Source organism: Emys orbicularis, chromosome 12 (assembly GCF_028017835.1).
Source record: "Emys orbicularis isolate rEmyOrb1 chromosome 12, rEmyOrb1.hap1, whole genome shotgun sequence".
Lineage (NCBI taxonomy): Eukaryota > Metazoa > Chordata > Testudines > Emydidae > Emys > Emys orbicularis.
In genome coordinates, this window is record NC_088694.1 from 23,807,217 (window position 1) to 23,820,869 (window position 13,653).

At 41.4% G+C, this 13,653-nt stretch overlaps 1 protein-coding gene across 2 annotated transcripts in view; it reads left to right on the forward strand.

Annotated features, from left to right (window-relative positions):
• Positions 1 to 13,653, forward strand: part of PTPRT (protein tyrosine phosphatase receptor type T) — a 715,579-nt gene that overhangs the window by 264,777 nt on the left and 437,149 nt on the right. For both annotated transcript variants that reach the window (XM_065414819.1, XM_065414820.1), the window contains exons 4-6: positions 4,608 to 4,689; positions 8,801 to 8,916; positions 11,742 to 11,916. In XM_065414819.1, the coding sequence (XP_065270891.1) occupies positions 4,608 to 4,689; positions 8,801 to 8,916; positions 11,742 to 11,916 (373 nt within the window). The remainder of the gene's footprint in view (positions 1 to 4,607; positions 4,690 to 8,800; positions 8,917 to 11,741; positions 11,917 to 13,653) is intronic.

The window sequence follows — 13,653 nt, forward strand, 5'->3', positions numbered from 1 at the left end:
CAAAATCCCACTGTTAAGAAATAAATTTCCAGAAACATCTGCCTTGTGCCTGACCCTCCCAGGAAGCTTCAGCTACTACTCAAAGCTATAGAGAGTCTGGCTATCTGAATACTGGTAATCAAGCCAATTTCCTGAGGTCATGTTTGCAATGCTGGCAATCCTGCACAAGATTCACATGAGTTATCCAGTTATAAAGGCATTCTGTTGAGACATATATATATGGATGGTGGAGATTTATAATGGCTACCCCAGAATTTGTCACACTTGGATTCCCAGCCTGAATAGGTGTTTAGCATAGTGAGAAAAAGCCGTAGGAGGACTGGGAGAGAGTTTATACATGTAATCACTGAATTATTGCGTGCCATAAAGATGAGCTAAGCACCAAGTGCAGTACTGGAGTCTGCCAGTAAAAGCTAGTGTGATGTACAGCAAGGAACATTATTGATCTGTGCCTTAAGAAAACAGTTGTAGTACAACAGATGAACCAGGCTACTTTGCTAGCACAGACACTGTTTGTATAAAGTAGCAGCAACATGTAAGGGTTGTTTGTTGGGAAAGAAACATGAAATGGCTTGGATTTTACTGTTCTCAAAGGTGTTTAAGAAGGTTCCGAAAGTGTAAAGCTTTGCATTTTGTCTGTTTCTATGTTAAGCTTTGAGCGGTCTGTTAAAAGGCAAAACGGTATTAAGGGCCGAAATCTGCAACTTTCAGAATGAGTAAGGAGTCCCATTGGAGTAAAACATAAAAGTGTCACATATATAGAATTGGGCCTTTAAATTAGCATACATCTCAGCTTCCTCCAGGCCCTGGGCCCCAATTCTCTGCCTCCCGGAAAATCTGGTCTGCTGTCATGGTGCTGGGGTCTAGGTCGGTGCAATGCAAAGGGAGAAGGAAGTTCTGTGAGCTTGGATTGATGGAAGAAATTAGAGCATGAAGAGTTGAGGGTGGCAGGCAGGCAGAGAGTGAGACGGCTTGCCTACTACTGTTCTGCAGATTCAGAACATTGAGGGGGTGGAAAACATGGGGCCGAGGGCAGAATGTGTGGGGCTGATTTTCATCTACTAACTCAGTAAGCAGTGGTTGCCCTGAGCCATCTGTCTCAGTCCAGTATGCCATAAAGGACATTACACATTGAATAGTCAACAATAGTGAACAGAAGCTTCTGTGGTCTAGCATTTGCTTTTGCCAGCTACTGATAGTTAAAGGGCAATGCCTAACCCTTCTCAGAAGAGTTCTCTTGGAGGTGAGAAGTCTGGGCTCTGAAGAAATTTCCTTGAGTGGAAGCTATGGAAGCTGATAACATGGTTTAAGATGCCTTTTGGGCAGACTGTTTACCAGATGAACCTTCCTTCCTCGTGTATTCAAAAATTAAAACAATATTAAGGTTACAGTTTGCAACCTAAGTTTGAAAGGAGCTGCAGCAGTAATTTCTCGAGTCATCTTCCTGATCGCTGCAATGTGTTTCTCGAACGACTTGCTCATTTTAAAGAGCATAAGCAAGAGGTTCCATTACATGACACTATAGCACTAGAAAGCAAGTAGGTGGCTTTCCTTTTTCAAAGCTGCATGTGTAACCCCAGCATGTGGTTTTCTCTCTCAGATATTTGCCTAACTCTTCAGTAACTGGTGTTACCAATTTATCCTGTTGCTGCTGTACCTTGGGTAGTTTATTCCTTAACTATTCTCCTATGTATTTAAATTCCATTCCTGACTTTATTCAGTTCTTGACCTTTCCTTATCTTAAATCTTTTGCCCCCTTTGTTCTTATATTTCACACAATTTCCAATGCTTTTGCTGAATCTGTCTTTTCAGCACTTTTATTTCAAAAGGTCTAATTTTTGTGTGTTCTTGGTGTACTAGGAGTAGTACAATTTTAGTGTTTTCTTCCATAAAAAAAGGAGGTAGACAAACTTGAGTAGAAATAAAGTTTTGGAAGCCCAGATGCAACACAAACCAACCCTATTTGATTACAGAAAGCCCATTGACTATTTGCTTTAATTGACTGTCTTGGGTGTTGCCAGTGCAAAGAGACCAAGTATTGACCAAATGGGGTAATTTATCTTTCTATCAATAAAAATGTTCTCTGTGGGTGAAATTTAGCTCTGTGCAGAGAGCCAGCTGAACGGCCACTGATATTCAGCCTGCATTTTCCTTTATCTTTATCCCAGTCATACCATGCTAAATTTCTCCTTATCCTTGTTGTTTGCACCATCCAAATATTTCCAAGCAGTTCTGTTCTGCCCACCCCCATCCTTTAGCGTTTTATTACACAAATTGCACATATTCAGTTCTTCTCTCTAAAAAATTACATTGGCTTGTTTTCCTTTCTTGAGATTTTTCTCTGAGCTCCTAGTCTGTCTATCCTTCTCTGATAATGAGGTGCCCAAAACTGAGAACAGTATTCCAGGAGCATTCTCCGGGTTACGGCAAAAGACCATTATTGCTCTGCTGTGTAACTTGATGTCCTTGTGTGTGCAGCCCCAAATTGCTTGGGCATGTTCACTGCCATATGGTATGGCACTCTTAAACAGCTCTTCTGAATACATCCTCTCCTCCATGAGGATAGATTTAAAAAAAAAAATAACATACAGCATGTGTAGAGATACTACATATCATATTTTTTTAGAACAGTATTTCATTCTCCATTTCTGTTGGTTTGATTCAGGAAGGGTAGAAACTACCCTGTATAGAAGACTCTTCTTGCAATCCAGCAACTGGAGACTGGGGTGCATTGCTGTGATTTTACAGCTGTCTTGCTTGCACAGATATTGTATTGTAAGCCAAACCAATTTCTTCCTCCAAAACAATCCATGCAGGGCTTGTGGTTACATGGGGGGATCTGGCTCCTGAGAAACTCCTGAATTCCCCAGCTGTGGGACATATGAAAGACAAGGTATCAACTGTGTCCTGTGTCTTAATTGGGATTCTGTACCATTTATGAATTCTGGTTGAAATGGTGATATTGTATTTTGAAAAACTGCTGTATCATGAATGCCTCTGTGTTTGTGGATCTACCACTGCAGACAGACAATGTGGGTGCTTAGGGCTCAGTAACCCTATTCAGATGCAAACACCTGGGAACAATGGGTGACCTGAAGCCTTGGAAATCCAGTCCAGTTTATCCCTCAGAAGGTAGCAAGGAGGCGAGGAGCAATGGAAACTTACCAGGACAAAAGAGGCCCAATGACCAGGAGGGGTTTAAATAGAGAAACACACAGGAATAGGGAAGCCATACAGGAAGAGGAAGCATGGATCAGGAGAGAGCAAGGTCCTGCAAGCTGGGTGAAGGAATCCATGAGGGAGAGAGGCCAGTCAGTATGGAACAGCCTGAATAAGGCATGGGATGCTCTGTCTATCTGCCTTCCTGGACCCAGATGGTCCCCCAAGGGCTTACAACAGAAGGGTGAGCTAGTGAGGGACTATGTGGTTTAAGAGGCTTGTTGTTGTGCTTTACAGGATGAAGTATAAAAGAGCAAATGTGTTAGACTCTGTGCAAGGAGTAAGTGTGTTGACTGCTTCACAACTGCTGCATACCCACACAACCCAGAAGTTTCATAGCTTTGGGGTGGAGTTCTGGGAGAGGGTGTGTTTTAAGTATGAGGGAGCCTGAGGGGTGACTTCTGTTCCCAGATGAGCTAGGCAGCTGGACAGTGGGTTCCAGTTCTCAGGGTGGGCTTCCAGACAGCAGATCTGTGCCCTGAGAGTAAGTCTAGGGACCCCAAGATTGGGGAAGTGGCTGGACTCTGTTCAGGATCCAGGGACTTAAAACAACCCTGGGAATCCAGACCACAGAGGGTTGGATTCCCCTCACATCTGTCCTAGTGAGTAGTCATGAGGGGCCACTTACTAGGATCTGTAACAGGTTCATAGAATCATAGAATATTAGGGTTGGAAGAGACCTCAGGAGGTCCAATCCCCTGCTCAAAGCAGGAACAACAGCAACTAAATCATCCCAGCCAAGGCTTTGTCAAGCTGGGCCTTAAAAACCTCTAAGGATGGAGATTCCACCATCTCCCTAGGTGTAACCCATTCCAGTGCTTCACCACCCTCCTAGTGAAATAGTGCTTCCTAATATCCAACCTAGACCTCCCGCACTGCAACTTGAGACCATTGCTTCTCAGTGGTGGCAGATGACAGAACAAGAATAGCCGAGCTCCATCCTCTTTGGAACCTCCCTTCAGGTAGTTGAAGGCTGCTATCAAATCCCCCCTCACTCTACTCTTCTCCAGACTAAATAACACCCCCCTCTTCTAATGACTTCCCAGAGTGGGCCTCAGATCGGCAACGAATTTCAGCTCAGGTGGGTCTTTATTCCAAATAAAAGACTGACAAAGGGTTCTCTGTTCCTGGTAACGAGGTAAATTAGGTTATCATAAATCTCTAGCAATTTCTGTACCAAATGGAGTTGAAATTCAGTGCAAAACCTAGTTGAGAGAACATCTTGATATGTGTGCACACACCTGAACAGGTCTTTAGTCCCCACCAAGAATGACAGAATTGGAGAATCCTGAATGATTCAGGCACTTGGGTTGGGTGGGAGGGGGCAAACGTTCAAATGATTCCTGCAGCTAGTGTTTGTAAGAAAGGCTTTTCTCACTGTGTTTCAGGTGATATTTGAATCCGTGTCTTTGAAGGGACATCCGGGGTACATAGCTGTGGATGAAGTCAGAGTCCTTGCCCATCCATGCAGTAAGCACTCTTTCTTTCTCTAGCCATGTTAATGTGTTATACCAGGCTTTGAGTGTGAAGGAGCAATTCACCCAATTCAATCAGCTTTAAAACATCATCTTTTATCCTTCCAAAATGCTTACAGAGTGAAGGCAATCAGCCTGGAATAAATACATAATTTTGCAAGTCGTGCAACAGGCAGCAAAGCTCAGAATCTACAGCCAGTGCCAAAGTGTCTGTTTAAATCTTTTTCTATTATTAAAGCAATTTAAAGCTCTGATTGTTTGTTAGCTCTTATTCAGACCATTCAAGGAAGAAGAATGAAAGGTTTTTTGATAGTACAGTTAACTTTTAAAAAGTGCATTTGCACACATTAGTGCAACATTCCCAAATACCCCAAAGCTATTTTCTTTAACAGAGTGTAAATCCACTCAGCAGTTCCATGAAGGTATTTAAAGAATATGTATCCTTTTTCAAAGCGTTCAGCTTACTGTGGACTGGAGACAAGGTGGGTGAGGTAATATCTTTTACTGGACCAGCTTCTGTTGGTGAGAGAGACAAGCTTACCCAGAGAGTTTAATACACGTCCATTTCACTGTGAAAGCTGGTTAGTACTGTATTTGTCCCCCCAGTTTTATCTATATGTGATGTGTCCTATTTGGATTTTTTGACTGGATCTGAACTCTCCCCATGTTTGTATAGATCCAGGGTGTTAGTTTGGCCATTTAAGTGAAATACAATTTTTAAAAATCCCTTTTTTAAACATTGTAAGAGACTTCATGCCCTTTAATGAGTCTAGCCATGCCTCATGTGCTCTTCCCCTTCAACCAATTCAGTTATCTGAGCTGAGACTCATGCTCTCCTGAGCAATCCTCAGCTGCTCCCAGGCCTTTTAGAGTTTCAATAAATGAAGAGTTTGGGATTGAATTGCACTGTTGGGTGACACCTCAGTTTTGTTAGTCATGATCTAATGTTGCATATACAGCACCTATGGTAGTGTCTTCTATCTGCCCGGTCATACTTGGAAAGGCAGCAAACCATCCACTCCATTTACTCTGCTTTACATCTCTCCTCTCACCAATTCACAGCTCCAGGTATATTAGTACAGCTGCTACACTTCCTGAAATCACATTGATCATGTATCTATTTACTGTAACCTCAGTGAGCGGCATACAACAGGGATTAATTACAACTTTCAAATAGTGGCTTCCTACAGTTAACATTTAATGTGATAGACATCAGGGGACATGAGCCAGTTTAATATAACAGGGCAGTTCTGATAACTGAGGTATGGATAATCGCCATTATTACTTTATTATATGTATATTTATGACATGTGCCCATTGTCTATGCCTTTGGGTACATTTACCTCATTAAGATATAATTACTATCAATATTAACCACATGCTGCAGCTGATTGGCAGCATCCAAACAAATCCCACAAATGGTGTGCTTACATGGAGTAACACGTTGGTTGTAGCAAAGAATCTGCTTACCCAGTCACGAGGCAGCGACTGGGCAAAAAAGTTATTGGCTGTAAAAAGGGAAAAAGAGGACACCGGCTCTGGCCCAAATTCAGGAAAGCATTTAAAGTGGTGCCTAATCCCATTAATCCCATTTCTTGAGTATGTGTGCAAGTCCCAAATTGAAGTTCAGCACATGCCTAAGTATTTTACTGAATAGGGATGATTTCCTGATTTGACACCATTGTGTATGAAATCTATGTAGAGAAACAGCAATGCTGCTAATATCACACTTCACTGATCTGACTCATGTATTAAGCATCAGATCTTCGAAAATGCACAGCTCCTATTCTCCATGGGAATTGCTGCCTGCTGAGCAGCTTGGAGAATCTGGCCCTAAAAGCTTAATCACTTTCTGAGCCTTCTATTCACCTCATATTCTGGAAGCTTATTTATTGTCCACCACTGACTGCTAACGCACCTTGTGCCTTGAGAAATGTAGAAGGGAAAAAAAATTCCTTGTAAATATTCAGAAAGAATTGGACTTCAGCTGCCTCCTTCCTTTTAACTTTAAACAGAACAGTATAGTTAACATGCATCACAACTTGGCTAGTATCAGTTGACAAATCCTGGGTTCTTACCTGGAGAACTCCCATTCTTTTCAGGGACTGTAGGACTTGACTGCTAGAATTGTATTGATGGAGTTGAGCTTGTGTGGCAACCCTGTTCTCTGGGTTTCCCTAAACCTCTAACTGCAAAAAGCTGGGACTAGACGATGGCGGATGGATCACTCGAAATTGCCCTGTTCTGTTCATTCTCACTGAAACATCTTGCACTGTCTGAGGTCAGAAGACGGGGGTACTGGACTAGATGGACCATTGGTCTGACCCAATATGGCTATCCTTGTGTTTTTAAGTTTTCCACACAGCTCAAGCTTAAAAAGGAGACTGATAGCAGTATAAAGTGGCCCAAACCATGCACATCATACCCTGTTTTGGGGGACTTTTTCAACCTGTGTGGTATAGTGTTCCATATAAACTATAAATCCCCTGCAGTCTTTCCTAATGCTTCACCCCTCTACTGCTCAGGTCACATGCAGAGGTCCAGGAATGAAAGCCACCTTGAAATATCAGTGACATGTTCTGTGAACTTTTATGGCTTTCACCCCTCACATTCATTTTACTATAGTTATTACTCAGAACACTGCTGGTAAACTCGTGCTGAGGAGGGATTTGACATTATTAGCCCTTATTTTCACCTAATTTTTGCTTTTTTCATAGCTTAAGTGTGGCAGACACAAGCTTAAAAATCAGCAGACGTGGCCCCTACTAAAGCACTAAAGGGGAAAACTAGATGCCTCAGTTCTCCAGCCACTTCAGCTGTTATAACTTCTGCTGCAGCACATTGCTCACTTGTGCTAAGGCCTCTGTTTCAGGTAACAGGTGTGCATAACTCACCTTCAGCCAAAGGCTGGTTTCTCAATAGATTTTGCTACAACTACTGACCAGCTATAAAGATCATAGTATACGGATACTTTAGGTCAGCTGGTTGGGCTGTTTGCAATCTAAGTGAATGGCAAACACTAAATTATATAGTACAGACATGTACATACAATGGACCAACTTTTCAACTGGCCTCTGTTAATGTCTGCCAAACTTGTTTGCACCAGCATATGTGCATGTAAATAGGTGTCTAGACGCTGTTACCTGTTCTGCATTTATAAAGGCTTATAGGTGCCCACACCCTTTTCCAGGTACTTAATGGTGGTTGTCTGGGAATATAGTTGGATATAGTCTCTGAAATGACATGGCCCATTGATGGTCTAGTCATAATAATGTGCACTGATCTGTCAGGTTTTTTTTTTAATTCATCCTAAATCTAGTAATAAACTCAGAATAAAATTCAGAACAGCACAAGGCCTAGGGATAGAAGTAGTATATACACCTTGTGCTGGCAACCTGCACAGGTGAATTTCATTTAAAAATGGTCAGCTGGAATATTATAAAGTTCATAGCCTTGTATGCTCATGTTGTAATGCTTTATTTTCCTCTCAATTAATTCTCAGACATGAAACAGCCTGGCTTTGTTGCTTAGTTCTAAAAGTCACCGGTCTGTTGTGGTATGTGTGTGCATGGTGTGTTTGTTTTGTTTTTGGTGAATGAGGGAATGGACATTTAAAATCTAACAGCGAAATGATATAGCTCTGAAACTCCAGGGTTTTGCTTCACAATCAGTGAACCTGAAAAAGCCTTAGGAAAACTTGCTTGTGTCTATCACTCACTGCAAATTCACTATTTGAATGTTTGACCCTTTAAATTGTGACATTTTCCCATTCCTCAGAAGAAATTGTTCTCTGCTTATAGCAAACAGTAATGAAACTGTGCTGGTTAGAAATAATTGTGAACTTCTATTGTAGAGCTGATACTTAGGGCACTTTCTTATTGTGCCAAAGGGTTACATGAGCCATCTGGCCTTACTGCATAAGATCAATCTCCCCATTTTAAATAATTAAACAATACCGCTTGGCTTTGCTTTATGAAGTCACTGTGTCAATGGGGAAGCCTGGCATTCTCCTCTGATCTGCTGAGCCTGGATCTTCCCGTGGCTACATGACACCATCAATTACTGTCACACTCTACCTGGGTAATACTTTGAATTTTTTTTGTTAGGAAAAGCGCCTCACTTCCTGCGGCTGCAGAATGTGGAGGTCAACGTGGGACAGAATGCAACATTCCAGTGCATCGCTGGGGGGAAGTGGTCTCAGCACGACAAACTCTGGCTCCAGGTAAAGTGCCATGAAGCTTGGGCTGGTGGTCTTTCCTTCTAACCATCCATAGTCAAAATGAGTAGAGGTGAGGAAGAACTGAGGGATAGGGGCAAAATTCCAAACTATTTTGTTGAAGAAGCTGTTTAAAGTTGCAGTTCAGAGTTCAAGGTAATGCTCTGTGGGGCCACCATAGAAAATGTAACAAATCTGTTACGTTCATAGTCAACCTGTAGCCTGATCCTGCAACCTTTATTCGTATGAGTAGTACTTATTCACATTAGTCAAAGATTGCATGACTGAGCCCTAATACTAACCTTATTGCTGCCTCTAAGCATTGCCACAACGCTAAGAATAAATAATAATCATGCACCTTTGATCATCTCACTTGCCCTTTGCCCCCTAGCAGACTCCCCTGAAAGTTATCCTACCAGATCAAATGCCCAAGCTGCTTCAAACACCTGCCATTATAATACATCAATTTTAAAAATCAAGAATGTTTCCACCTTGTGTGGAATCATCTCTTCCCTCCCACTCCCCCAAAGCACATTGATCCCAGGCTCAGGACCAGCAGACAAAGCAGTTGGAAAAATGCCCTAAAGGGGCAGCTAGTGATTTTCCTTAGGTTGAATACCCAGGTGGTACAAAGCTGGTGACACCTTTTGCTCCAACCCCTCCCCCCACTTACCAACCCCCTACCCCATCACCTGGATTGCTCTATGTTACTATGGGGTTGAGCCAGTCCCCAACTTGCTCCAGGATCAGGGGAGCAAAAGGCCTTATTCCTCCATATGTCCTGCACCATAGCACTGCTTGCCTGCACCAGAAGTCTGGGTACAGTAACAGACTTAAGGTCAGAGCTTCACAGTCTTATAGGGTTAGAAATGGAAGCTTTAACAAACTGGAAAGGGGAGACTTCCAGCTTCTCATTGAGGGTCACTAATTATTTCTAGCCCTCAAAGTGCTCCAGATCTTAAAATTACAACTTTTTTGTGCATAGAGGCTTTAAATACTATAATTCTTCTCTTCCTTTAAACTCTGTACTGTTAAACTACTAAGATCCCAACGAAGCCAATAAGACTTCCTTTTGCTATATGTACTTCAAATGCACACAGGGTCAAAATCTGCTCTTGTACTTATGTTAAGTCTGAGCAAGGCAACTGTACTTAAAAATGAGTTGTACACTGGTGCAACTGAGGTCTGGATTCAGCAAATCACATGTGTAAGGTCCATCAGTGGCTATTAGATAGAATGGGCAGGGATGGTGTCCCTAGCCTCTCTTTGCCAGAAGCTTGGAATGGGTGAGGGGATGGATCACTTGATTACCTGTTCTGTTCATTCCCTCTGAAGCATCTAGCATTGGCCAATGTTGGAAGACAGGATACTGGGCTAGATGGGTCTTTGGTTTGACTCAGTATAGCTGTTCTTATGCAAGGCTCATTTAAGACAACTGAACTTAAACTTTGCTGCATTAGGGTTTTAAGAGCAAAATTTAGTCCCTATTCTTTATTATTATAGAGCCTACAGAGAACAATATTTCTAGAACCTTCTGCTTCTGCAGACAGGTACGCACCATTGCCAGAATTGCTGTGATATTCCTGATTTGTTAACAAAGGGGTTTTGGTAACCTAAGGAATGAAGTTAAAACTTTTAAAACTAATTTAAATACCAATTTAATTCTAAACATGGGAAAGAGATGGGGATAGGAATCAGTTTGTCTAATGCTGAAAAGATGAAAATCAGTATGGGAGAAACTTTTGAGTCAGTAAGAAATGTAATATGTTTTATACAAAATAACTTAAGTCTCTTTAACTGTGCTGCTGTCACACACCTTCATATCCTAGCAGTTCCATTTTATCTGAATTTTTTTTATGTTGTAATCTAGCCACCCTCTGAGATGTGTAATTGCTTACGCATTAGCTTGCTTGGATTCTTGCTGCCAAATGCATCTGCCATTATGATTAGAGGTGTGGAAAAATGTTTCTGACCTAAGTAATGTGAGAACATGTCCACCCACCCCAGATTCAGGGGTTTGGGGGGACGCATTTTCGTTGCTAGTGAGAAATTGTTTGCCACTCTTCAAACTTGGAGCATTTCATGAAAGTGACATCACCCAGAAATACTGACTGCTGGAAATTGGCAAAATGACACTACATTTTCACAGCCTTACTCACATATCTGCCTAGTTCTTTCACCTACCTCAGTTCCAGTTGTTGTGAAGAATAGGTAATCCAGATTAGCCAAAATGAATGTGAACCAAAATCCTGGGAGGTCTGAACATCTTCAAAAATTGGGAGTGTTCAAAATCTAAACGTGGATCTCAACCCAAATTTTGCAAATGGTCTGTCTTCAAATTAGTCTGAAACAAACTGCCACATCTGAACATCCACAAAGAAAATGCTGTACAAAATCTGTTCAGTTGTAGTATTTGCAGATGCTAATTAAGCATGCAAATACATTGTATATGAACATCTCTGGAAGTCTGGATCATCTTCCTACCTAGACATTGCTGTATGTATAATGAGTCAAACTGTTAAATGCAATCCAAAAATATATCCGCAAAACTTGAAAGAATATACAACTCCCCACATCAGTATGCAAGGGTACTAGTGCATATGAGTGCACACAAACAGGTATCCAGTACATTTTGTGGGTGCACATTTGGAGGTCTTTTGGAAACTTGCACCTATGTAAATTCTAACATGGTAGATTCAGGTAAATAAAAAAGTGTAACTGTGTTACTATAAAATATAATAACAAAAATTGGTCAGTAGCTTTAAAAAAAAAAAAGCCATGTTTTACAGCCACATCCTCATCACTTGTTTTATTCTTGGTTTCCCTGGCAGCAGTGGAATGGAAGGGACACCGCGTTAATGGTCACCAGGGTGGTCAACCACAGACGGTTTTCTGCTACAGTCAGCGTAGCAGACACGTCTCAGCGCAGCATCAGCAAATACCGGTGTGTCATTCGCTCGGATGGTGGCTCTGGTGTTTCAAACTATGCAGAATTAATTGTGAAAGGTAGGTGGCAAGAACCCAACAACACATATATCATGCATTTTGTGTGTGTGTGTAGATATTGCACATTTTTCTCCCAAATGGCAGCTGTTCTGTGTGTAATATTTACAATCCTAAATATCTGCCTCCTTCATTAGTTTATAGCACTTTAAAGTTAAGCAAAATATAGGGTGTAAGCTACAGAAGAGTTTCAGTCCTCTTTTTAAAAACTGAATGAAGAAGGGAAACTTTCTCTGGCTACCACCCCATTTATCAGCCCTTTAATTATGTCTATTATACATATTTATAAGTATTTTTAATGATACTTTAATTTTTTCCATGAAACAGTTTGACCACCTCTAGATTTCAGCTTTGTTCCCTAACAGTAATTTATAAGGCACAAATAATCCTGTCAAGGTGCCATAGTGTGTTCTATGTCGCTATGTAAATAGTGTCAGGGTGGGCTCTTCTGCTGCCCTGAAGTGCCAAGCGGCAGCAACAATACTAATTGAGGAGGACTGCAGCCAGGTCTTTGTTCCAGTGCTATCTATTATCACTCCTGTGTCAGTGTGCCTGAAACTGCCCAATAATTTTTTTTGCAACTACCAAAAAAATAGTCAGTCTTTGCCCAAAGAGCTTGGAACAGGGTAGGTTCAGAGCGCACAGGATGCACTGGGTGAATTGTCATTTATCATGCAGACTTATTTTTTTAACAAAATCCCAAAACATTAATTGTCTATTTGATTTTAACTTACTTCAAGGAGGGAAAGGGAGTTTCTAGTCAGGCTCAGATCTTGAGCTGCACCTGAGGAGAGATCAGGAGGGGAGAGTTCAAAGGTGTCTTTAAGTCACTTTTATTGTCCCCTGAATCTGGGTTGATTGCACTGATCTGGCCACAGCTACAATATACTACAGTCTCGGAATCCCTTAAAAGGACTGTGCTAAAGAATGATTCACAACCACAGTTAACCCTGAAAGAAATGTGGGTGACTGCCAGGAGGCTAGGTGCAAAATGTGAATGTTTTAATACTACTTGATTTTACATTTTTAATAAAAGGAGGGAATATTTAAATCAATTCAATAAAGGTAGCTGTTGTCTGAACCAAAAATATTCTAATTGCTAGTGTTGGGCTTCTTTGAAATGCAGCCCTGTGTGGAAAACTGTAGTGGCTAATATATATCAAAGGGTATTGAGACTGAATTTGCCTACCATGAGTCTTGCCCCATATGTTGATACACATCCTTTGTATCATAACGGGTGGATAACGAGTCTTGTGGATAAGGGAGAAGCTGTGGATGTGGTATACCTAGACTTTAGTAAGGCATTTGATACGGTCTCGCATGATATTCTTATTGATAAACTAGGCAAATACAATTTAGATGGGGCTACTATAAGGTGGGTGCATAACTGGCTGGATAACCGTACTCAGAGAGTTGTTATTAATGGTTCCCAATCCTGCTGGAAAGGCATAATGAGTGGGGTTCCGCAGGGGTCTGTTTTGGGACCGGCTCTGTTCAATATCTTCATTAACGACTTAGATATTGGCATAGAAAGTACGCTTATTAAGTTTGCGGATGATACCAAACTGGGAGGGATTGCAACTGCTTTGGAGGACAGGGTCATAATTCAAAATGATCTGGACAAATTGGAGAAATGGTCTGAGTTAAACAGGATGAAGTTTAACAAAGACAAATGCAAAGTGCTCCACTTAGGAAGAAAAAATCAGTTTCACACATACAGAATGGGAAGAGACTGTCTAG